Source organism: Mycteria americana, chromosome 29, assembly GCF_035582795.1.
Source record: "Mycteria americana isolate JAX WOST 10 ecotype Jacksonville Zoo and Gardens chromosome 29, USCA_MyAme_1.0, whole genome shotgun sequence".
NCBI lineage: Eukaryota > Metazoa > Chordata > Aves > Ciconiiformes > Ciconiidae > Mycteria > Mycteria americana.
Window position 1 is genome coordinate 1 of NC_134393.1, and position 25191 is coordinate 25191.

A 25191-nucleotide genomic window follows, 5' to 3' on the forward strand; every position below is an offset into this window, starting at 1 on the left:
ACAGCTCCCGTGTCCCCATGTCCCCTACATCCTGACGTCCCCATGTCCCCCGTGTCCCCGTGTCCCCACGTCCCGGTGTCCCCACGTCCCCTGTGTCCCCATGTCCCCCGTGTCCCCATGTTCCCATGTCCCCCACACCCATGTCCCCATGACCCACAGCCCCATGGCCCCATGTCCCTGTGTCCCCACATCCCCATGTCCCCTTGTGTCCCTGTGTCCCCATGTCCCCTGTGTCCCCATGTCCCCATGTCCCCACACCCATGGCCCCGTGTCCCCACAGCCCCGTGTCCCCTTGTGTCCCCATGTCCCCACATCCATGTCCCCGTGTCCCCCTGTCCCCTACATCCGTGTCCCCATGTCCCCCTGTGCCCCCTGTGTCCCCACGCGTCCCCTGTGTCCCCACATCCCCACGTCCCCCATCCTGTCCCCCATGTCCCCGCATCCTGATGTCCCCCGTGTCCCCATGTCCCCCAGATCTGTGTCCCCATGTCCCTGTGTCCCCATGTCCCCACGTCCCCATGTCCCTGTGTCCCCATGTCCCCGTGTCCCCATGTCCCTGTGTCCCGTGTCCCCATGTCCCTGTGTCCCCATGTCCCCGTGTCCCCGTCCCCCCTGTGTCCCCATGTCCCCACGTCCCCCATGTCCCTGTGTCCCCATGTCCCTGTGTCCCCGTGTCCCTGTGTCCCCATGTCCCCACATCCCCATGTCCCCACGTCCCCACGCCCCCCAATATCCCCTGTCCCCCACATCCGTGTCCCCACGCCCCCCCCCACGTCCCCTGCGTCCCTTGCGTCCCCCGCGTCCCCGCAGCCCATGTGTCCCCCGTGTCCCGTGTCCCACGTCCCCGGGTCCCCTCCCAGGCCACGGCCACCCACGCTCGGGTGGGGACCGGGCGGACCGGCCCCGCGGCCCCGTGACGACACCGGCCCCGTCACCGTCACCGGCCCTGGCCCCGTCACCGTCACCGGCCCCGGCCCCGGGGATTTAAGGGCGGCCCCGTGGCCCCGCGGCACCGACGGGACCTTGTGGTGAGTGGGGACACGGGGACGGGGACGGGGACACGGGGATGGGGACAGGGACACGGGGATGGGGACACGGGGACATGGGGATGGGGATGGGGACACGGGGATGGGGATGGGGATGTGGGGATGGGGACACGGGGACACAGGGACATGGGGACATAGGGATAGGGATGGGGACATGGGGATGGGGACGTGGGGACGGGGACACGGGGACGGGGACACAGGGATGGGGATGGGGACGTGGGGACGGGGGACGGGGACACGGGGACGGGGACACGGGGACGGGGATGGGGACATGGGGATGGGGACATGGGAACAAGGACAGGGATGGGGACATGGAGACGGGGACGGGGACATAGGGATGGGGACAGGGACAGGGATGTGGGGACATGGGGGACGTGGGGATGGGGACACGGGGATGGGGACAGGGATGGGGACACGGGGATGGGGACACGGGGATGGGATGGGACGTGGGGGTGTGGATGTGAGGACACGGGGATGGGACAGGGACGTGGGGATGGGGACGTGGGGGACAGGACGGGGGACAGGATGGGGACGGGATGGGGATGGGGACGGGGACAAGGGGACAGGACGGGGACACGGGGATGGGACGTGGGGACGGGATGGGGACACGGGGGACATGGAGAAGGGACTCGGGGGCAGGGAGGGGGCTGGGCTCTGTCCCCCATCCCCGCTGACGCTGTTCCCTCTGTCCCTCTGTCCCCTCTGTCCCCTCCATCCCCTCTGTCCCCCTCCGTCCCCTCTGTCCCCTCTGTCCCCCTGTCCCCCTGTCCCCTGTCCCCTGTCCCCTGTCCCCCTGTCCCCCCTCCCCTGTCCCCTGTCCCCTGTCCCCCTGTCCCCTGTCCCCTGTCCCTCTTGTCCCTCTGTCCCCCCCGTCCCTCTGTCCCCCTGTCCCCCTGTCCCCCTGTCCCCTCTGTCCCCCTGTCCCCCCCTGTCCCCCTCTGTCCCCTGTCCCCTGTCCTTCTGTCCCTCTGTCCCCCTGTCCCCCCCCTGTCCCCTGTCCCCCTGTCCCCCCCTGTCCCCCTGTCCCCTGTCCCCCTGTCCCTCTGTCCCCCTGTCCCCTGTCCCTCTGTCCCCTGTCCCCCTGTCCCCCCTGTCCCCCTCTGTCCCCTCTGTCCCCCTGTCCCCCCCTGTCCCCTGTCCCCCCTGTCCCTCTGTCCCCTGTCCCCTGTCCCCCGTCCCCCGTCCCCCGTCCCCAGGCAGGATGTGTGCGGGTGCCGAGTGCCTGCTGTCCCTGCTGCGCTGGGCCTGGGGGCTCCTGCGGGGGGCTCTGGGGGGGGGCACGGGCACGGTGAGGGGACACCGGGGACACCGGGGGTGGCACCTACGGGGGGGGGGATGGCACCCACGGGGGGGGGGGTGGCACCTACGGGGGGGGGGGATGGCACCCACGGGGGGGGTGGTGGCACCTACGGGGGGGGGTGGCACCCACGGGGGGGGGGGGGGGGTGGCACCTACGGGGGGGTCCTGCGGGGGCCTCCGGGGGGGGACACGGAGGTGAGGGGACACCGGGGGACGTGGGTGACACCGGGGAGGGGGGGGGACATCTGGGACCCACGGGGGGGCCGGGGGGGGGGTGGGGGTGGGGGTGGGGCCCCCTCTGCTCCCCACTTCCTCTCTGCTCCCCACTTCCTGCCCACAGCCGCCGCCCGGCCGGGTCAAGGTCAAGGGGGGGGTGGGGGGTGGGGGGGGGCAGGGCAAGGTTAGGGGTCAAAGGTCACCACTGACACCCCCCCCCCCCTTCTCCCCCCCCCCGCAGCCAGCCCCCCGCCCCCCCCGCCGGCCGAGAGGAGGACGCTGCTTCCCGGCAAAGAGGACTGAGACCCCCGAGACCCCCCCCGGGACCCCCCCGGGACCCCCCCGGACCCCCAAAACCCCCCCGGGACCCCCAAAACCCCCCCGGCCCCCCCGGGGTGAATAAACGGCCTTGACCCCCTGCCCGCGTCTGGGTTTTTTGGGGGGGGGTGGAGGCTTCGCGCTGCCCCCTCCCCCCCCCCGGCTACCACCGGGGGTCACGCACCCCCCAACCCCCCCCCCCGGACACCAGGGACCCCCCCACGCCCCACGGGACCCCCCCACGACCCCCAGGACCCCCCGAAGACCCCCCCCGCCCTCCTGGGCCCCCCCGAGACCCCCACGGCCACGAGGGTCCCCACGCCCCCCCCCGGACACCAGGGACCCCCCCCACGCCCCACGGGACCCCCCCCACGCCCCCCGCCCCCCCGGGGACGCCCCTTCCCCCCCCTCGGCCCCCCGGAGCCCCCCGACCCCTTCGGCCCCGAGAGCGGCTCCCACGCGTGGGGGGGGCCGAGACTTGGGGGGGGCCGAGCCCCTTCGCCCCCCCGCGTGGGCTCCCCTCCCCCCCACGCCGCCCCCCCTCCCCCCCCCTCCTCCGGAGACCCCCGAGCCCGGCAGCGCCCACGGCCCCGGCGGCGGGGTACGGGGGGGGGGGGGACCCACGCGGGACCGCGGCGGGGGGGGTCGGGGGGGTCGGGGGGGGGGGAAGGTCCTGGGGGTTCCAGCACGGGGGGAGGGGGGGCCCGGGGGGGTTTCCCGTGGGTTCTCGGGGCGGGGGCTCTGGGGGGGGGGGTCCCGTGGGTGGGGGTCCCGGGGGGGGTCCCATGGGGCTCCCTGGGGTGTCTCGTGGGGCCTGGGGGTCATAAGGGGCTGGGGGGTCCTGGGGGTTTTGGGGGGTGCTGGGGGCTGGGGGGGTCACGGGGGGTCACAGGGGGTCCTGGGGGGTCCTGGGGGCTGGCGAGGGTTTGGGGGGCCTGGGGGGGCCGGGGGTCGGGGGGTCCTGGGGTTTGGAGGGGGTCGGGGGGGGTCATGGGGGCTTTTGGGGGGTTCAGGGGGTCATGGGGGGGTCCTGGGGTGTCCTGGGGGGTTGGGGGGTCCTGGGGGCCCGGGGGGGTCACGGGGGGTTTGGGGGTTCACGGGGGGGTCACGGGGGGTTGGGGTTATGGGGCTTTTGTGGTGGGGGGCACAGACGGGACTGGGGGGACCCCGAGGGTCCGCTCCCCGAGATCAGCTGCACGGCCTGGGGAGGGGCGGGGAGGAGGGGGGGGGCAAGGACGGGGGGGGGGCAAGGACATGGGGGGGCTGGGAGGGGATGGGGGGGCCCATGGGGGGTGACCTGGGGCTGGGGGGGCCATGGGGGCTGGAGAAGGAGGTCAGGGCTCGGGGGGGGGGGGGGGGGGGTGTCCGCGCAGTGGGGGGGTGCCTGGGCCCTCCCCGACCCCCCCTGGCCCCTCCCCCCTTACGGCCCCCCCCCCTTCTACCTGCCCCCCTGGGACCCCCCGCCCCCCACCGTGCACGGGTGAGGGGGGGCCCCTGCCCCCCCCAATAAAGCCCTTGCTCTGTGCTCCCGGGCGCCCAGGCACCCCCCAAGTGACGGGGGGACCCCCCCGGGGTCCCTGCTGGTCCTGGGGGATGGGCAGCAGGGGGTGGGGGGGGGTCCCGGGGGTCTATGGGGGGCTCCGGGGGGTGGGGGGGTCCTGGGGGGGCTCCAGGGGGTGGGGGTCTACGGCCCGGGGGCTCTGTTTCAGCTCAGCCCGTGGCCTCCTGCCCACAGCCCTGCCCGCCCCTGCCCTTCCCCACCCTTCCCCACCCGTCCCTGCCCTTCCCCACCCGCCCCCACCCGCCCCTGCCCTTCCCCACCCTTCCCCACCCGCCCCCGCCCCGCAGCCCCCGGCTCTGCCCCCGGGGAAGTCGCGGCGCTGCCGAGCCGGGAACCCGGCACCCAGGGACCCAAAAAAGCCTCCGAGAAGGGGTTTGCACCCCGGAAATCCCATCCCCTCATCCTCATCCTCATCCTCATCCCATCCCATCCCCTCATCCTCATCCTCATCCTCATCCCATCCCATCCCCTCATCCTCATCCTCATCCTCATCCTCATCCTCATCCCCATCCCATCCCATCCCATCCCCTCATCCTCATCCTCATCCTCATCCTCATCCCCATCCCATCCCATCCCCATCCCCTCATCCCCATTCCCTCATCCTCATCTTCATCCTCATCCCCATCCCATCCCCTCATCGTCATCCTCATCCTCATCCCCATCCCCTCATCCTCATCCCATCCCATCCTCAGACCCATCCCATCCTCATCTTCATCCCATCCCATCCCATCCTCATCCTCATCCCCATCCCATCCTCAGACCCATCGCATCCTCATCTTCATCCCATCCCCTCCTAATCTTCATCCCATCCCCATCCTCATCCCCATCCCCATCCTCATCCCCATCCTCATCCTCATCCCCATCCCCATCCTCATCCTCATCCTCATCCTCATCCTCATTCCATCGCCATCCTCATCCTCATCCTCATCCCATCCCATCCTCCCCCCCTCCTCATCCTCCCCCTGCCTCCCAGCAGCACCCGCGGAGCTGCGGCTCCTTCCCGGCGCGGGGGCCCTGCCGACGCACGCGGCCGCTCTCGGGGGTTTTTATTAAATGTAAAAAATACGTAAAACCGTCACGGAAAAGGACGAAAACACAGAAGACATAAAAGAGCCTTCCTCTCTTTGCTCGCTACCGAGAGGCTGCGGGACCCGGCCTCCCCCCGGCAGCAGGAGGAAAATCCCCCCCCGACGCCCGAGATTTCCGGAATCGGCCGCGCCCGCCGGGCTGCCCCTCGGTCCGGGGACGGGAAGAGGAGACCGACTCAAATCCGCCTTTTTTTGGCCCAGGACCGCCCCGAAGAGGGGAGGAAGGCGCGCTGGCGAACGTCCTCCTCCTCCTCCTCGGGCGCGAACGTCGTCCTCCGTCCTCCTCGGGCGCCCGTGCTCGCGCCGGAGGACCGGCACCCCCCGGGGCGGGGGACGGGGACGGGCACGGCCGTTGCGGTGAGGACCGCCTCGACGGAGCCGCGGACCACCGCGCTCCTCGCCTGGCAAGCGGGCCGGGCCCCTCGGCCGGGCCGAGAAACGGCTTCTCTCCGGGTGGGACCGCCCGAGGTCTCTCCTCAGCCCCTCTCCCCGTCGCCGGGAAGGTCTGGCAAAGCCCCGGGGTCTCCACCCCCACGTCCCGGGGGACCTCGCAGCCCATCTTCAGGCGGAGCGAGCGGGCGCCGGTCCCAGCGGGTCACAACCGGCTCCTCCTGCCTCCTAATCCACGTGCACCTTCAGGTGGGACACCAAGGAGACCTTGGTCCTGTAGCAATTCCCGCACTCGGAGCATCGGTAGGGAGCTTCTCCCGTGTGGGTCCTCTCGTGTTCCAGGCATTTGGAGCTCATGGTGAAGCCCTTCCCGCATACGTGGCATCTGTAGGGCCTCTCCCCGGTGTGGATCCGCTGGTGGACGATGAGGTGGGAGGTGTTCGTGAAGCTCAAGCCGCACTCGGGGCATTTGTGGGGTCTCTCCCCGGTGTGGAGCTTCTTGTGGAGTTTGAGGTTGAACCTCCGAGTGAAGCTCTTCCCGCACTCGGAGCAGAGATGGGACTTCTCCGCCTTGCGTGGGCTCTGGGGGAAGAGCTCCGGGCTCATCCTCGCGCCGGGACGCTCGTCGGGCTTCTCCGACCGGTGGACCTGCTCGTGGGACGTGAGGTGGGAGCTGGGGCTGAAGCTCTTCCCGCATGGGGGGCACCTGTGGGGCTGCTCCTGGGGGTGAAGCTGCTGCTCCTGGCTCAGGCTGCTCCTACAGTCGAGGGTCTTCCGGCACTCGTGCGCCCGCTCTTCGGCACAGGCCGTCGCCTTGGGGTCCTCCGAGACGTCCTCACGAGGACGCGACTGCTCCTGCCTCTCACCGGGCCGGGACGCCGCTCTTGGCTGCTCTCCTCGGCCTTCGTCCTCCTCAGGACCCCAACATCCATCCCCCTTCTCCGTCCCCAAGCTGGGTCCGTTCGGTTCTCCTTGCTGGGAGGCTCCGGGCTGGGAATTCTCCTCCTGGTGGCCACCGTCACCTGCTGATAGAGAAGGGGGCCGAGACGTGACATCCCACGTGGAAAACCGGGGGCCTCCTCCGCACCCCAAGGACCTTCCTACCCCATGCACCAACCCACCTGCACCCAGGGTGTCAGGGATGGACCCAAACCGGGGGACGGAGCGAAGACTTGGGGTAAGTCAAGGTTACCTGGTGGAACCGTGCTCTCACGGCTGCTCTGCCGGCTGTCCTGGGATGGAGGCGTCGGCTGGTCGACCCCGTCCTTGCTGTGGACCTTCTTATGGGCGTTGCAGCGGAAGTTTTGGGTGAAACCCTTCCCGCAGACGGGACACTTGAAGGGCTTCTCGCCCGTGTGGACCGTCTTGTGTCGGACCAGGTCGGAGCTCTTCCGGAAGCTCTTCCCGCAATCCCGGCACTCGTAGGGCCTCTCGCCCGTATGGACGCGGCGATGCATGAGGAGATACTGCTGCCGGGCGAAGCTCTTCCCGCAGTCGGGGCAGACGTAGGGTTTCTCGTCGGTGTGGACCGCTTGGTGGGAGATGAGGTGGGAACTTTGGCTGAAGCTCTTCCCGCAATCCAAGCACTTGTAGGGCTTCTCGCCCCGATGGAGCATCTCGTGGATGAGCAGCGGGGAGCCGTCGTTGAAGCCCTTCCCGCAGACGGAGCACTTGTAGGGCCTCTCGCCCGTGTGTAGGCGCTGGTGGCGGACGAGGTGGTTCCTCCAGTTGAAAATCCGGCCGCACTCCTCGCATTTGTGGGGCCTCCGCTTGGATTTAGGTCTCGCCCGGGACTCGCCTTCGCTCCGACCATCCCCATTCCCGTGCTCGCTGGCCTCTCCCCACCTCTCCCCGGCTCCCGCCCTCCAGTTCTCGCAGCCTTCGTCCCGCGTTGCCTCCTCATCTTCTGCATCGCCCTCCACCGCCTCCATCTCTCGCTCCACCTTCACCCCCACCTTCTCGGGGTTCTCCTTCCTCGTCCACCCCATACCTGCGGGGACAACGGGGAGGGGGGGGGGTCACCAACGCCCTCGCGGCCGCTCGTCAACGCGCCTGGTCGCAAAGCCCCGCTAACGAGGAGCTCTTGGCCAAGCGGCCCCGTGGGCGACGCCGTGGCATGGGTGGAACCCCCACCCACGGGGGGTCCGCCCCCCATCCGAGCGGGGGGGGGGGGGGGGCGCATCCCCAAGGAGACCCCCCCGGCTCCGCGGGCCACCGGCCAGGAGAAGGGACCTTCCCACCACCCTTGCCTATCGCTCCGGCGTTTCCCTGCCTGCGCTCCTGCCCGACCCCCCCTGCCCGCATGCAGCCCCCCCCCCCCTTAGCGCTTGCTTCTGGGGTGGCTTCAGCTTTGCCCCCCCCCCCCCAAAAAAAAAAAAAAAAAGGGGGGGAAAAGGGGTTTTCCACGAAGGGGGGGGACAGACCCATGCAGGGGATGTGCCCCCCCCCCCAACCCCCCCCCGTCGGTCCCCACCGCCCCGCGGAGCCGGGGGGGGGGGTCCCCAGCGCCGCCGCCGCCGCCCCCTCCCTCCGCCGCGGCGGCTCGGCCTTGTCCCAGCCCCTTCCTGTGCCTCCGCACAGGCAGCCGGGCTGCAACCGGCCCCGAGCCGGGCCGAGCCGGGCGGGGGGGGGGGGGGCGGGCGGGGAGGGGGGGTGCTGGGAAGGGGGGGGGGGGGGGGGGCTGGGGCATCCCCCCCTCCGTCGCTTGGAGGGGATCGGGGTGCGGGGGGAGCAGCGTCAACACCCACCCCCCCCCCCCCGGCGGGTGTGGCATCACCCTCGGGACGGCGGCATCGTCAGGGGAGCGTCACCCGTGGGAGAGCGTCACCCGTGGGAGAGCGTCACCCGTGCGGGAGCATCGTCCCCGGGGGAGCATCAGCCCTGGGGGAGCATCCTCCAAGGGAGAGCATCGTCCCCGGGGAAGCGTCACCCGTGGGAGAGCATCGTCCCCGGGGGAGCATCACCCAAGGCAGAGCATCACCCGTGGGAGAGCATCACCCCTGGGGGAGCATCACCCATGGGAGAGCATCACTCGTGGGGGAGCATCCTCCAAGGGAGAACATCATCCCCAGGGAAGCGTCACCCAAGGGAGAGCATCGTCCCCAGGGGAGCATCACCCAAGGCAGAGCATCACCCGTGGGAGAGCATCACCCACGGGAGAGCATCACCCCTGGGGGAGCATCGTCCCTGGGGGAGCATCACCCATGGGAGAGCATCACTCGTGGGGGAGCATCCTCCAAGGGAGAACATCATCCCCAGGGAAGCGTCACCCGTGGGAGAGCATCGTCCCCAGGGGAGCATCACCCAAGGGAGAGCATCACCCAAGGCAGAGCATCACCCGTGGGAGAGCATCACCCATGGGAGAGCATCACTCACAGGGGAGCATCAGCTCCAGGAGAGCATCCTCCAAGGGAGACCATCATCCCCGGGGAAGCATCACCCGTGGGAGAGCATCACCCGTGGGGGAGCATCACCCATGGGGGAGCAGCATCCTCGGGTGACCATCACCCAAGGGAGAGCATCATCCCTGGGGGAGCATCACCTCCAGGAGAGCATCCCCCAACGGAGAACATCACCCCTGCGGGAGCATCCCCCAAGAGAAAGCAGCATCCCCCCTGGGGTGAGCATCATCCCTGGGAGGGTATCATCCTCGGGTGACCATCACCCACAGGAGAGTGTCACCCCCAGGGGATCATCATCCTTGGGTGACCATCACCCAAGGGAGAACATCATCCCTGGGAGACCATCACCTCCAGGAGAGCATCCTCAGATGGAGAACATCACCCCTGGGGGACCATCACGTCCAGGAGAGCGTCCTCCAATGGAGAACATCACCCCTGGGGGACCATCACCTCCAGGAGAGCATCCTCCAATGGAGAACATCACCCCTGGGGGACCATCACCTCCAGGAGAGCATCCTCCAATGGAGAACATCACCCCTGGGGGACCATCACCTCCAGGAGAGCATCCTCCAATGGAGAACATCACCCCTGGGGGAGCATCACCTCCAGGAGAGCGTCCTCCAATGGAGAACATCACCCCTGGGGGAGCATCTCCCAGGGGCTCAGCGAGCCCAGGTGGGTGCAGCCCATCGTTGGGTTTCTTGACCCATCTTTGGGTGAAGAAATGGGTGACAGGAAGGGAGAACCGGCGTCTGCTGCGGTTTTTTCCCCCAGCGCCCGTAAATTTAGTGGCGGTCGGTGAGATTTTGGGTTGAAAAGCCGCTGCCAGGGGAGGCGGGGGCTTTGCTGCCGACGTCCTTCGGCGCAGCCGAAAGCCGAAGAAAAAGAGAAGCTCCCTTCAGCTGCACCGTGCGTGGAGGGCGCGCGTGGCGATGGGACGTGGACCCCTTGGAGATGCCTACAGGGCTCAGGTGTCACCAGCAGAAGGGTCAGGAGACGCAACCCTATCACCAGGCAGCATCGTCAGGACCGCGAGGGTGCTAATTAGCATTAATGACCCTGAGCAGCCCCACCTAGGACCAGCTGATGGCCCAAGGGCTATATTTAAGTCCAACCCAGGGTCCTCCACCCTGTTGGAGGAGCCCTGGCCAAGGCTGGCTGGTGGCCTGGGGTTCCTCCTGACCTGCAGCCTTGGTTCCTGGCTTGACCCTGGCTCTGCCCCATCCCTGTGGATCCACCTGATGATCTGGACCCTCGGCTGAACCCGGCTGCTCTGCAGGACCCCTCCTCCCCATCCCATAACCCCCAAAAGCGTCAAGGAGAGAATTTTTATTGAAATAGCATCTTTGGTAAATACGTGTTGAGCATATTGCAGCACCCGGGGAGGAGGTGGACACCAGGAACCGAGCACCGTGAATCCTCGTGCTGCGGGAACGGCGCAACGGAGACCACCCCCCCCCTTAAACTGGCCACGTTTCCCGAGATTTTAGGGACCGGAGATAAAGTGGAAAAGAGAAGGGCGGAGCCGCGCAGCTCCTTCTTCCCAGGCTCTCGTCTTGGTGTTGGCACCGTCAGGTTTTCCTTTCCGTATCTCAGGTGGGTTCTGACACCCTTGGGTCCCAACACCCTTGTTGGCTTGGACTCTGCCCGTAGCTGAAGGACGAGGACTTCTAGGAGCGAGCCGCTCGCTTGGAGACGTCACCTTAGGAGAAGACAAATGCGTCTTTGCCACCGCGAGCTCCGCAAGAAGGGGCGGGGATAGCTCTGCTCAGGTGGAGATGCCCCCATGGCTTAACTGGGAGAGTCTGGGGACACCGTGGTGGTGCGAGGTGACCGGAGGGGTCTTGAGCATCGATCACGGCTGCTTGTGGACGGTGGCGTGGGTTTCCCCATCTTGGTCGTGTCCCGCTTCCGGCGCGTGCGGGGCCCGTCGCCCCGTAGGGAGGCTCTGCAGGGGGAAGCACGAAGGGAGCAGAGGCTCCTCCACGCTGGGGACGCGTGGGGGCGAAGGAGGCGACTTCAGGTTGAGTTGGGCGATCGGCCCCACGCGGAACCAGGGCCGGATCCTCTCCCCGCTCAGTGGGGCCAGCGGGAAGGTGAAGAGCAGCTCTTGGTTGTCAGCGTTGAAGAAGGCTACCTGCTGTCCCTCAAGGTCCAGGTAAACCCTGATCCTCCGGGGCATCTGGGTGAGGGCAAGAGCTGTGTGGTCAGGGGAGGTCAGAGCCCAATACTTGCCCCCGCAGTGGAAAAGAGCCAAGATCCCATCTTGAGGAGCTGGGTTGATCCACCCCTTCCTCTTCATGGACTCCTTGGCCACCCCCATCGCCCAGACCCCTCCGTCCTCCGTCCCCACGTCCACCTCCCAGAAGTATCTCCCCGAGACGAATCCCTCCTGGCCGAGGACGCAGTGGTAGGTGTCGTATCTCCCGGGGTTATCTGGCACGGCTTGCCGCGTGTCCCCGCGCCGTACGCTCTTCCCGCCCGCCGAGAGGATGAGCTGGGGGTGCGCCGTGTCTGCGTCCAGCGTGACGTGCACTGCAGGGAGAGGGGGAGAGCTCAGCTGAAGACCCCCCCGTTGCCTTTGGGGTCTCCTAAGGTTGGTTCCCCTTGGAGAAACGTTTTGTGGGACCTTAAGTGCTCAGCGCTTGGTGCCAGAGCTTGGTCCTATCTCCTGCTAGCTCCAGCCAGGTGATGCCTCCTCTGGGAGACCACGTTGGCCAAGCGCTGGTCAGGATGTGGCTGCCCCGTTTCGGGAGCTGAGAGACCTTGCGGTGTGGATGTGGGCTGCTCTGCGCCAGGGCAGAGAATGGACCCAAACCCAATTAATTTAGGAGGAGCCTCGTTAAACATCTGGATCTACCTCTTGGGGAGGAACCGGGAGCATCACCCTGGGTGGAGACGCAATGAGTTTCCCCATCCTGCAGCCCTCTTCCCGGGGGAGTTTGGCTGAGAGCGTCCCAGCTCCGTACCTCCTCTACCACCGGCTTCCACGCTCGCTATGCTGGGCGTCAAGACCCTCGGTCTTCAGAAACAGCCCAACCCCCCCCAGAAAAACGCTTATTTAGTGGGAAAAGGAAGCAGAAAGCGTCAGCGCAGTTGGGTTGTTGAGGCTCAGCCCTCAACTTATCCATCTCCCCCCAGCAGCACGGGGGAAGAGACCCATGGAGGGGCCAAGCACGAGACCCAGGTACCTTCTTCCACCGGGACGATGGTGTTTCTCCACCCTGAAACCAAAGAGATGTGATCGCAAGCGGGTCCTCTGCCACGGGGAGGGGGTGCGGGGTGAGTTGGGGTGGTGGCCCTCATGGCTGCAGACCGGTCCTGGGCATGCTTCGGTTTCATATACTCAAATTTAATTTATTTTACAGCGTAAGTGCATCGAAATGGGAACCGGGACGTCCTTTCTGGTCCAATTCTTTTTTTTTTTTTTTAAAGTGTTTTTAAAGTGTTTTGCAATCGGAGGTAGTGGGGTCTTGGTAATAAAACTGAGCAAGAGCCGTCCCACCCACCCCCCCCAAAAAATATGTGCCGCTTGAAAGACCACGGGGCTGGGGGAAGAGCAAGGATCAAACTTACGCAGGTCTGCAGCGTGTTTCTCTGCAAAAGAAAAGGAAAAAAAAAAATGTTTTTCATAAAAACACGTGCTTTTGGGGGGTCAAAACCTCATACTTTGACCCCTAGGTAGCCACCAAAGCCAAGGGTCTGGTAAGAGGTCCTTTTATGGTGCTAGGCCTCCAAAATCTGCCCAGAGAGGGGAGAGCGGATGCGAGGGAGCTCTGGCTTGAAGGAAGGATTTTTGGGCACCCCGATGGGCTGGAAGGAGTTTGTGGGGTTGGTGCCACCAGGAGGTTGGGCTCAACCTCGTGTGAAGTTGGACGAAGAGGGTTAGGGGAAGGTCTTCTCCTCTGTCCCAGGCTTTTAGTGGGTGGAAGAAGCAAAGCAATACTTACGTATTTCCATATCGCGTTCCCCTGGAAGGGGAAAAAAATATAAATAAAAGCAGGAAGAAATAGGTGGCACCGCTAGAAAATGCTAATTTGGTGCTGGCAACTTGTCCAGGAGCTTGAAGACCTTTTTGCTTTTCTCCTGCCTGGGACTTTGGAAGTTGAGTTGAAGGAAGGGTTGGGTTGATGTTGGAAGGTGATGCAGGGGGGGTTTTTTTGGGGGAAAAACTGATTGCCCAGAGTGGGATTTTGGTGGGTGCCGTGGCCTCATTCTAAGAGCAAAAGGGGTTCTCGGTCCTTCTCTTGCTTGGCGCTTCTTCGTTAGCCACGTTGCCGTCAAAGCCACCGATTTTAGTTTGGCAAAGAAGAGAAGTTGGGGATTTACTGCGTTCTCAGGTGGCCTTTGGGGAGAAGTCTACAAATTTGAATTTTATTCTTCTGCCAACAAGGAAGCTTCTTTTTATTACTCCAAAACTTTATTCCTCCAAAACTAAGAGAGCTTATTTGTATTACTCCAAAATCTTATTCCTCCAAAACCAAGCTCTCCTCGAAAGCCACACCGAGGGTATAATTAAACTACTACAAACGTGCGTGCTATAGGCGGGCTTCGTAAACTGCCGCCCGTCTCCTCAGAGGTTTGTTACATAAAAATAAAGAGATTTGCCCTTCCCTAAGGTTGGTTACCCGAGTTGGCCAACTCGGATGAAGTCGGGCGCTTTATTTGCTCCCCGATTTTTCTCGCTTCCTCCCTGCTGGTTTATGAACGCCCATGAGGAAGCGAGCATCTGTCTGCAGCTCTGCTTTTTCCCTTAATGACAGGGGAAAAAAAAAAAAAAAACCCCACCAAAACGAAACCCCGCGCTACTTACGGATTTTGGCGTCGCGTTTCTCTGAAAGGAAAAGCAGAAGTAAGCGTAAGAGGAAGTTTCCTTTCTCACAGGAGAATTGCTGGTGGCTGAGGTCTGCCTGGGGTATGGAGAGCGGTGTAGAAGCTCAGCGTCAATAACATAACTGGCAGAGCTTGGTTAAAAAAAGGGAAAAAAAGCAGAGATTTTCCCAATTCTGTGGGGTTTCTGGTGTGTTTTCAGAACTTAAGTTAAATCTGTTCAACCTTTTCCCACCCCTCAATTATTTCACGTGGCTTCTTGGCGTGAAATTACCCAGCGAACGCCGTTTTAAAAGCAGATTTAGGAGATGCACGCGTGCCAGACCCAGCCCCCCTTCGCTACCGCAAAAACGTACCTTCTCAAAAGGGGCGGGGGGGAAGGAGCGTCTCTTACCGAGTTCTGCGGCGTGTTGGGCTGTAAGAAAGAACAGGGAACGTCGTGTGGGTCAAAGGGAGGTTTCTCCCACACCTACGTCACGTGGGGGTGACCCGCGACGGAGGCGTTGGCTGAAGACCGGGTCTTTTTTTGGCTTGGTTGATGCTGGAGGGGGGTTTTGGTGTGGAACGAGGACGTTCGCTTGCGTTGGAGCTCGTCTTCCTTTGCGGCCCATCCTCGTGGTTTGCTTTAGAGGCTTTGATGGCCGCCCTGGTCAAGGTCGTGAGCTATTGGGGATGGAGATTGTGCTGCTGGTCCCTAAAGAGTGGTATTTTTGGAGTATTTAAATGGGAGAGAGCTCTAGCGAGTCTCAAATGCCTGGGGACAGTTGGTCCTCCTTTGAGCAGGTCCACATCCATTCAGCGTGGTCTTGGCTGCTCAGATAACCCTCTTGGGTGCCCCAAAGTCCTCTGGCTCTTTCCTGAAGCCTTACCTCGTAGCCGTAAGATAAAAAGAGAGAAGACGACCAGCAACGCGAAGCAGGCAGCCAGGGTCGCGAACAAAGCCGCCATCCAGGGAGAGTTCTTTGGGAAAATAGGGTCTGGAATGGGAAAAAAATCCCCAAATTGTGTTAACCTGGGAGGCAGTTGTATGTGTACCTTGTGCGCCGGAGGGACCGGGGCCGCGCGTAAACGCGTGCCGGCGTCACGCTCTTACAGAAAAGTAGTTTATTAACGTGAGCCCGTGGGAAATACAAAAACTGAAAAGAAATCGCCATAAAAATCCTAAAACGCTTCTGCGTTTCGTGTCCTGTGATGGGAATATGTAGGAAAAACGGTGTCTTGTAAGTGCTCGGTCTTGTCTGAGCATCTTTATTGAAATATTTAGACCTGAGGTTGCTTTTTAATAATTTTAATCGAAAGTTCCTGCTTTAGCAATGGTTCTTAAGAAAGTTTCGCTGAAACCAACTTTCTACTAAAAAAAAAAGAAAATAAATTCTGAATATCCCTGATTTGATCCCTGATGGTCCGGAAACCAGTTCCTCCTCCATCGCGCGCTCGTGACGTATGGAGTGCCGCAGCCAAAGGTCCATCTGGGGACGCCACAGGTCCCCCGTGCCCAGAAGCCCCCTCAGATGCAGCCAACAACGACTGGGTGCATAAAATTAGGGGAAGAAACCCCTTATTTCCCAGGTATGACTTTTAAAACTTTCATTCTGGTGGAAAAATCACCTGATATATGAATGGCCGAGCCCTTCTCCTGGGGAAGCAACGTGTTCCTGATGGAACAGGACACGTTTTGTTTTGCGTTTCTGTGGATGACGATGGACTTCTCCACTTCAAAGAAGCCGTTCTGGTCTTGGGAGTCGGATTGGGTGAAGGATGGGAGCTGCTGGCCCTGGAAATCTCTCCACAGCATCTCAGGCTTTGGGTACCAGCCGGTTGCTCGACATCCCACCCGGATTCCCCCATCTTGGTAATCCTCCACGGAGAGGAGCGGGCTGGAACCTGCAACTGGGACAAAAAAAAAAGAAACCAAACCACCTCTATCAGCCAAACTGAGCGGCCGTCCCGGAGGAGACCTTCTCAAAGCTTTTTCCATTCACAGCCACAAAGTCAGGGCAGCACTGGTGAAAGACTGATGGAAACCATCTGAGCTGGGCGTGGAATTGATGTTGTTTATTCTTGGTTTCCTCCTTCCTCAAATAAACCCCAAACCTCATGAATTTTCAGCTTCGGGGACAGCCCGAGCCTGATTTATTTACCCTCAGCGATGTCCTCAGAGTCACAAGACAACCGTGAAATCACGGAACCCATGCAGCACAGCTTCTCCTAAAGAGAAGGCTGATGGCAGGTTGAGATGAAGCCATCTCCGCCCAGAAGGACGCTCGTTCCCTCTGCAGACTACGCAAGGTGAGACCTGATGGGTTTAGGGAGGAAAGTCCTGTCTCGGGGACGTGGGAGATGCTTGGCCAACTGCAAGGTCAATGTTCTCCAGCTGGGAAACGTGTGGTGCCCATGTTCACGTCTGCTCATGTCCCACCTTGGGACAATTTGGAGACCACATCCTTAACAGGGAAAGGTGCACCGGGATGTATCTTTGGGTTCGGCTGCGTCATCTCCTGCTCCTTCCACGTGACCTCCTTTGAAGCAAGCCAACTAGAGATGAAGCCAGGGCTGTGGTCTGAGAGGGTTGACCTGGGAGAGCCAGGAGGTTTCTCCTGGGTTAGAGGATGGTGTTGCTGTATCTGGGAGGTTTCAGGGGTTTGGTGATGGGGACAGTCCATGTTCTGCAGGGATCTGAGGCCAGGCAGGTCAGGAGCTGCTCGCGAGGAGCTGGGCTACCAAGCAGAGAAAAACCAAACGGGATTTCTGAGTTGTAGTGGGCAAACGGGACATGCCGGAGGTCCGTCTGGTAGACAGCCCTGTCTCCTGGTTTTTACCTGCCACCTTCAGCTCCAGCGTGGCTTCTTCGTAAAAATTCCCATCTTTGATGAGACACTGGTACTGTCCCTCATCGCTCAGCCTGGTCCTGAGGATCCTCAAGGACACGTTCCCAACAGAGATGCCCTCTCGCAAAAACTCTGTCCTCTCCTGGTATTCGGGCATCTGGGAGGAGTAGTGGTCCTGCCCGCTGTGGTAGAGGTGGACGTAGATGGAGAACCGGGACCGAAACCACCTCACCTCCATGTTCTCGGCGTTCAGGCGGGGGGAGAGGCGGCAAGGCAGCACGACGTCTTCTCCCACGATGGCAGTGATGGGGTGGTCGGGTCCCAGGACTCTGAACTGGGCTGTGAAAGGTGGCAGGTGAGAAGAAGACACGCCTGAGACCCACGGGCACAAGCGGTTCTGCTGCTACGTCGTCTGTGCAAATAACTGAATTTATTTTTTTTAAGGATTCTGGTTGGGTTCACCCGGAAGCAACCGTCAACCAAGCATGCAAGAGCATCACGGTGGGCGCGAGGACCCAGCGTACCGTCACGGCTGGATCTGGAAAGCACCCCAAGAAGATGAGGTTAAGCACGCTGAGATGGGAATGCTCTTGTGAGAGGAAGAAGCCACCTGAAAGCTACACAAATGATGGGGGAGAAGGTCTGGAGGGAGGAAGGGCAGATCTGGGGGCACGGGAGTGCTGGAAGACGGAGCTTGGGGTCTTTTTAGATGGTCTACGAGTGAGCTACCTCTTGAACTTCACCCATGGAGATGATGGATCCCCAAACCCTCACCTCTTGGCAGGGCACTTCTCCCCCCCGAGTCCCCAGAACTTGCTATTTATCCCACCTAACTTTTAAAAAAAACACCTTTTGTGTAGTAGTAACAAGCCGGGGGGGGGAAAAAAATATATATAACGATGGATGGATGGATGTCATGGCAGAAGCAGAAGCACGGGAGATCCTTACCGCAGTCCAGCTCACGGACGTGAAAGCTGAAGAAGAAAATGAAGACCCAAGCTGGGACAGAGGTGATGCGAGGGAGGCAGGAGCATGAGGAAACCAGCATCTTCCCATCCAGTTTCACTGGGGAAAGACGAACAGGGAGGGGGGAAAAGAAAAAATCAATTAAATTTAACGTGACGCTGAGGGTGGTGCAGAGAACATCAACCGGAAGAGGATTTTCGGGATAAAACCTGGAGAACTCGGCAATAGTAAAAAAAAAAAAGTAGGTTGGATGGGACCACTGGGGTCTCTGGACAGAGCCCGGCTCCCGATGGGGCCAAGGAGGTTGGGTGGCTCTGGGTCCTGTCCGGGTGAGGTTGGTACCTCCAAGGATGGAGATCCCCTCCTCCGTGGTCCTTTCCCACCTATCCACGGGGAAAAAACCACCCGTTTTCGTGTCCCCGATGCTCCTGTTCCCGCAGCCAGGCACTGCTGTCACAACTCTGCGAGGGCTCGGGGCTTCCCCGCAAAGCGGGGCGGAAAAAGGAGGGAAAAACGGGTAAGTTTGGGGTGGGGCGAGTTGATTTTTTTTTTTTTCCCCGATTTGTGGTGCCCCTTCAAACGTAGGGGGAAATCTGGGAGTTAAAATGAGGGGGTTTGGGGGGGGGAATAGGGAGAGGGAAAGCCCTCCTCGGTCTTGCACGGCTGCGAGGACGTGGTGACACCCGGGGAAGCTGTCACATAGGGGTCACATTTTGGGGGGGGGGGGGGACATGTGCCTGATACCACGGGACAGGGTTTAACAGGCTGCAGTCTTAAAAAGAACAAAAAAACACCCCCACCCCGTAAATCCCCCCCTCCCCCAAAAACCAACACCCATCCCAGCTTCACCCCTGGGCTGGCGTCCCCTGGTCCTGGGGGGGTCCCCGAGTGCCCCATGGAGGGACCCCCCACCCATCGCAGGCTGGGGACCCCACCTGCCCCGGGCGTCCCCCACCCCGGGCGTCCCCCGCCCCGTGCCCTACCCGTCCCGCCTGCCGGGATGCAGGCAGCATCGCTCCTTGGGGGGGGTTTGGCTGCGATGCTGGGGGTCCCGTCCCGTCCCCCCCAACTTTGGGTCTGGGTGGGCGAAGAGAAAAAGCGGAGCCCGTCAAGACGTCCGCAACCGAGATGGAAACCCTCTTCTGCTTCCTGCTTTAGGCTTTCGGAGAAGGGAGGGTGGAGCTGAGCCTGGCCGCGGCTTCCTCCCAGCCAAGGGCAAAGCAAAAAACCTCAAGGTCAAAGCTCCGCCGCGCATCCCGGCCCCGGCGCGTGGCTGCCGAGCGCGCGGGCCCGCTTCTCCGTGCGAGATACCTATAGAGGTGTAGGTATAGATAGATATATTCCCTATATTACGTAGTATTATATTCCCTATATTACGTATCCCTATATTCCCTATGTATATTCCCTTCCAGAAACGTGGGACTATTGGAATTAAACGTGGGACTATTGGAATTAAACGTGGGAATTAAAACGTGGGAATTAAAAAAAACCCCGGTTATTAACCTGAGCGTAAGGAAGGCAAAGCTACGACCGAAGAGACGGGGAGCGCGAGGGGGCCGAGGATTTAAGAGGGAAAGAGCGATAAAAAAAAATTAGACGTGAGGTGCCGAAGGAATCGTTTTGCATTAAAAATCGTTTCCCTCCGCCGAGGTCAGGGGCTCCTGGAAGCGAAGAGAAGCGGCGTCTTGGTGGGAGAAGCTCAAATCCCAGCGGCTTCTCCGTCCCCAGCAAATGCTCGTCTTTCCCCGCTTTTTATCGCATTTTTTGGCTCTCCCGGGTGCTTCTCCAGCAGGAACCCAAGCCCCAACCTGAGCTGGATCCGCTGCGGCCGTTTGCTGCCCTCCTGCAGACTGGGAAGGTGGTGGTGAACTGGGAGCTACTGGGATGAGAGAAACGGCAGGGAAACTTTTGGGGGGATGCGTTGGTCCCCATCGCTCCCCAGTGCTTTTTCCTCCCCACCCGGAGAAGGAGAACAGCTGAGGCTGGAAGGGGCTGGAGATTAATTAAGTTAATTAACAGCCCTGATTAGCCCCGCCCCTGGTCCAGGGGCTCAATTTAAGCTCAGCCTTGGGGTGTTTAGTCTTTTTGCAAGCTGCCTCGGAGGAGCGTCCGTGTGCGGCCGGGAGCTTTGCTGATCCCCCCCGGGCTTGGCTCTGCCTGCGGCCGTGCCTGGTGCTCAGCCCCGCCTGCTCCTTGCTCGGGTACCTCGGACGTTAATTCCTTCCCTGAAGCAGCACCAGCTTTGCAGTTAAACCCGGCTTCAAAATTCGGGTAGGCTCCTCAGGGTTGTGTCCTGGTTGGACCCAGCTTCAAAATTTGGGTAGGCTCTTCAGGGTGATGTCCTGGTTGGACGCAGCTTCCAGACTTGGCTGGGCTCCTCAGGGTGATGTCCTGGTTGGACCCAGCTTCAAAATTTGGCCAGGCTCTTCAGGGTGATGTCCTGGTTGGACCCAGCTTCAAAACTTGGGTAGGCTCTTCAGGGTTGTGTCCTGGTTAGACCCAGCTTCAAAATTTGGCCGGGCTCCTCTGGGTTGTGTCCTGGTTAGACCCAGCTTCAAAATTTGGCTGGGCTCTTCAGGGTGATGTCCTGGTTGGACCCAGCTTCAAAATTTGGCCAGGCTCTGCAGGGTGATGTCTTGGTTAGACCCAGCTTCCAGACTTGGCTGGGCTCCTCAGGCTTTTGTCCTGGTTAGACCCAGCTTCAAAATTTGGGTAGGCTCTTCAGGGTGATGTCCTGGTTGGACCCAGCTTCAAAATTTGGGTAGGCTCCTCAGGGCTGTGTCCTGGTTAGACCCAGCTTCAAAATTTGGCCGGGCTCCTCTGGGTTGTGTCCTGGTTAGACCCAGCTTCAAAATTTGGCCGGGTTCTTCAGGGTGATGTCCTGGTTGGACCCGAATGCTGCCCAGACTAGCAGAGGGAGAGGAGAAGCTTCCCTGCTGGATTTCCCAAGGGAATTTGCTGGGGGGGGAGCAAGCAGCCTTGGAGAGAAAATTCCATAATTGTGGGGTTTAGATGAAAAGAGTTTAAAGAAGCGGGGGGGCTTTAATAGCATGCAAAAAAAAAAATTATATATATATATATATACACGCGCGCGTGCGAGGTACGGAGCAAGGGCACTTTGTGTCTTGGGGACAGTGGAAGAAAAAATCGCTTTAAATAGCAAAATAGTCTGAAATTTGATGCATGGGGGATATTCAACAAGTCAGCGGAGCGTGCCGCGCTCTGCGCCCGCGCCTGCGGCCGGGGACGTGGTGGGGCCGGGGGGAGCGGCGGGGTTCGGCGGAGGTCGTGTCCCCCCCCCCCCCCCCCATCCAGCTCCTGACTTCCCCTTTCTGCCCCTTTTCCCCCCAAAACCCCTTCCTGCCTCGCGCCTGCCCCACCCGCCTTGCGTCCGCGCCTTCGTCCCCGCGTCCCCCGAGCCCGCTGCCACCCGCCGCGGGAGCTCCCAGCTCTCCCAGTTGCTCCTGGGGGATGCCCAAACTGGGGTCCCCCCCCTTTGGCCCCGGGGCTGGCGGGCAGCGGGGCGTTCTCCTGCCCTCGCCGTTACCTTGGGGGGGGGGGGGGGGTCCTGATTTTTGGGGCGACGTTGGTAGAGGCGGCAACATCCTGGAGCAGCCCGGGCTGGCTCCGGTTGGTTTTTTTCCCAGCTCCGACCTCTTCCCGTGTCCCTCCGCACCCGACCCGGGCTGCAACGTGCGCCCAAACCGGGGACCTCTGGGTCTGGAGGGGGGACCCCGGCCCCCCCGGCCCCCCGCACCCCAAGGCAGCGAGGGGCGGTGGGTACGTGCTCTCCTCCTGCTGCCTGGGTGGGCGTCGGATCCCCCCCCCCCTTTTTTTTTTTTTCCCCACTTCTCCCAAATTTCCCGGCCGGGGTTGGGTTGATCGAGTGTCGCAAAGCCCCTTTGCGGGGCCGCTCGCTGGCCTCCAGACACCCTTTCCTGCCCCATTGCGTCCCATTTAGCCCAGCAAACTGGTGGTACTGGGCTGGAGATGGAGCTGGGAGCAGGATCCCACCTGGGGTAAAGCATCTTCCGTGCCTCCAGCCCCAAAACGCCCTTTGCCGGTCCCGGCTCCCCCCGCATCCCTGGGGGGAGGCAGCTGAGCCCCTGGGGAACCCCAGAAAAAAATCCCCAAATTGCTAAAAACCAGGTAAAACAAAGAGGAAAAACTTTGGGGGGGGGGGATTTTTTTTTTGTTTTTTTGGTTTTTTGCAGCCTGGCGAGAATAAATTCGTGCCCTGGACGACGAAGCCCGGGAGGAGCGAAGCCAGCGCCGGCGGGGTCTCTGAGGATGCGAGCGCTGTGGCAAGAGCCGGGGGCCTCACCCTGCAGCGCAGCACCGGACCCGTGTTTTGGTGTCAAATCGGGGGGAAATGGTCCAACCCGGGGCGCGGGGAGGCGAGGTGCGGGTCCGCCGCCCCCCGGCCGAGGGCTCTCGCCCTCCCGCGCAGAGCCCAGATCTTTCCCAGGCTGCCAGCCAGGAGCGGGGCAGAAAGTCGGGGTTCAGGCAGGCGTCCCCCGCTCTGGGGCAGAAAACTGCTGGTTTTTTCCTTTATCTTTTAGCTCGGGTGTTTCGGGTTTCAGATGGACGCGCAAGAGCCCACCTTGGGGCGCGTAACGTGTGGAGGACCTTCCGTTCCCGAGGAAATATCCCCCTCGTCTCCGTTAACCCAGTCCTCCTCTCCGGGAACATGAAATATCCGTACGTAGGCAAAGCTTTTCCGAAACCGTACAAACATTTCAATAGCTATGGCCTAAAAATAAATTATAAAACCTCTTTCCTCTTATTAGCGCTTGGGACGATTTAATTCCACGTTATAAGAAGGGTCTGAAGTAGACGGTTGATTCTTTTGAAGTTATTTCCTTTCCGGGATTATTATTATTATTTTTTTTTTTTCCTGGCTGCCCAATTCTTCGCTGAAAAGAATGAGCTTGGGAGGGATAAATAATAAAATAGAATATTCTATGAGCTTTCAAACTTCTGGTCCTAAAGTCGTGTTAAACCCCTTTCTCCAGCCTTGGCCTGGGCAGGGGATTCACACGGCCAAGTGCAGATGTCGCCACGGGGAAAATAAAATTGCTGCCTCTCTCAGCTGGAAGAATTAAGACTTTTTTTCCCCCCCGTCAGGACTTGGAAACCTCCTGGGCATCCCTATTTTCTCCCTTCGTCGCCATCCTCATCCTTGGCTCCGTCTTCTCCTTCATTTCAGGGACAACCCCTGTGTGTCAGGAGGGGAGGCAGTGGGGACGAGCCCAAATAAAGCTGCTTGGGCAAAGAATTTTATATATATATATATATGTATATTTGCAACGGGGTTTAAAAGGGTGGAGGGGAGTAACGAAATGTAGAGGCTTTTCTCCAGATTTATTCTTCCCGGCCGCATCAAGCCCCGTCCAGGTGCGTGGCCTTGTGCCGAGGGGGTGAGCTGAAGGGGAACTGGGGGAGGAGGGTTCGCCTTCGGGGCGGGGGCTGCGACTCCTTTCGGGGTACAAGCCGCTGGTTTGGGAGGATATTCCCCCCTCTTTGCTGCTGCGAGGATGTTTTCCTTCGCCTCCTGGCTGGGAGGAAAGGGTTAAGGCCATCCCCCCTGGAGGGGCCATTGGGGAGATAATGGGGCCCATGCTTGGCACAATGGGCAGGAATAGCCCCGAGGGCAGATTTACCCCCTGTGGGGTAAGGACCCCCCCACCCCGGGGGGGGGGGGGGAGAAACCGCCTCTGACCCCAGCCCTGCAGCTCTGGAGCTGCTGTGGTCCCTGGGATGCTCTGGGGCTTCGGCAGAGACACCCCCCTCTCCCCAAAAAAAAAAGAAAAAAAATCCTTTGGGTGCATTCGGGGGGTTGAGCATCCCAGGTTTTATTCCCAATAAGTCGTTTGGCTGCATCAACCCCGTTCTGGGGGCTGAGGGTCTTCAGCTTGGGAGGTGGGGAAGGGGTTTTAGGGGTGCAGGTGCTCTGCAGCCCCAATCTCCCTCCCTGGTGCAGGTAACCCCCCCCTTGGACAGGCTGCTTGTCCCTAAATTGGAACCAGAGCAAGGGGATGAAGCCACCCCGGACACGGACACGGGAGGACACGGGAGCGTGGCTTTTATCTCACGGGGGTCCCGGTTTGGAGAGCCCGTGGGTGCTCCGTGAAGGGCTGACGCATGCCCGGCGCATCCTGAAATAGCCGACACCCGGCCCCGGGAGCGGGGAGAGGGTTTCTCTCGGTTTGCCACTAATTAATGAATTGTCACCCAGGAAGGGATGTAATTACGAGCGCTTTGCTCCCGCGCTGGGTGAAGATCTCGCTGCAGCGTCTTGCCGTGCTGGTGCAAACGCCGGTAAAGACGTTAATAAGAGTTACGGGGTCTGAAAGAGCCTCCTCGGGGAATTAAATTTGCCTTCTCCCTGGCGGAACAAAGGTATTTGTTGCTCTGGGATGAGTTACGATGCTGCATCACGGTCGTGACGCCCAACGGGATTGATCGGCTGCGTCGGTGTGGAACCGGGATGGGAGACCCGGAGGTGCGGCACGTTGGGAGCTGCTGGGTCGACCGAGAGGCCAAGCTCCTCGGTCTGGAGAAACCTGCGAAAGGTGACTGGAAGGTGCCAGGCGATTGAATTCGGTGTTAAATGTCACACCCTGTCCCCATCCTCGCTTCCCGGCGTGGGGGCTCTTCCCCCATCCCGGCTCCCTGGGGAGGGGGGGTCTCCTCCCAGCCTTCCCTCCGTCCCTGACGCTCCTGCATCCCTGCAAAGATCCAGGTTTGCCCACCCAAGGGTCCGAGCCCCCCCCGTGCCGTGCTCACGGTGTCCCGTGGAGCATCTCGGGGTAGCCCCGGGGTACCGGCTGTGGGTACCGCCAGCTGCCCCCCCGGGAGCAACCTCTCCCCATCGCATCCCCTTGGGGAAGCCCTCCAAAAAACCCAGGAAGAATCGCTTCTGGTGGAGGTGCCTGAATCCAAGCGATGTCCAAAACCGAGCTGAGTTTAGGGTGGCTGGTTCAGGCTCCCCGTTTTTGCTAAGTGTCCAGGACATCCAGGGCTCCTCCATGAGCTTGCTCCGGATACCCAAGAGCCGTGACGTTAAACGGGCACGGAGCTAGTGAGAAACGGTGCCGAAATGCCTGGGGTTTGTTGGTTTAGATCAGCAGGGGATGTCTTTCTGAGGATGTCTTTCTGCTTCGAGGGGCTGTTGGGCTGAGAAGGGAGCGGTTGAGCAATGGAGCCCCGTGTGCTGCCGGGATGACAAACCGAAATTTATGACCT

General features: G+C 61.5%; 2 protein-coding genes across 3 annotated transcripts; both read right to left on the reverse strand.

Moving 5' to 3' along the window:
- Nucleotides 1–6001: 6001 nt before the first annotated feature.
- Nucleotides 6002–8515, reverse strand: LOC142421370 (uncharacterized). Of its 2 annotated transcripts, none has more exons than XM_075526036.1 (3): nucleotides 8392–8515; nucleotides 7111–7908; nucleotides 6002–6940 (listed from the first exon to the last, which is right to left on the reverse strand). In XM_075526036.1, exons 2-3 carry the CDS (start codon nucleotides 7904–7906, stop codon nucleotides 6147–6149), a joined length of 1590 nt encoding a protein of 529 aa, XP_075382151.1. In that variant the 5' UTR covers nucleotides 7907–7908; nucleotides 8392–8515; the 3' UTR covers nucleotides 6002–6146. The 2 variants fall into 2 exon arrangements, with proteins under 2 accessions (XP_075382151.1, XP_075382149.1); XM_075526034.1 differs by having other exon boundaries at nucleotides 6002–6943.
- Nucleotides 8516–10640: 2125 nt separating this feature from the next.
- Nucleotides 10641–20100, reverse strand: LOC142421355 (butyrophilin subfamily 1 member A1-like). Its single transcript, XM_075526014.1, has 12 exons — nucleotides 19542–20100; nucleotides 17926–18042; nucleotides 16969–17316; nucleotides 16569–16847; nucleotides 15758–16039; nucleotides 15019–15126; nucleotides 14493–14564; nucleotides 14133–14255; nucleotides 13270–13290; nucleotides 12896–12916; nucleotides 12511–12543; nucleotides 10641–11854 (listed from the first exon to the last, which is right to left on the reverse strand). Exons 1-12 carry the CDS (start codon nucleotides 19567–19569, stop codon nucleotides 11175–11177), a joined length of 2112 nt encoding a protein of 703 aa, XP_075382129.1. The 5' UTR covers nucleotides 19570–20100; the 3' UTR covers nucleotides 10641–11174.
- Between the last annotated feature and the right edge of the window lie 5091 nt (nucleotides 20101–25191).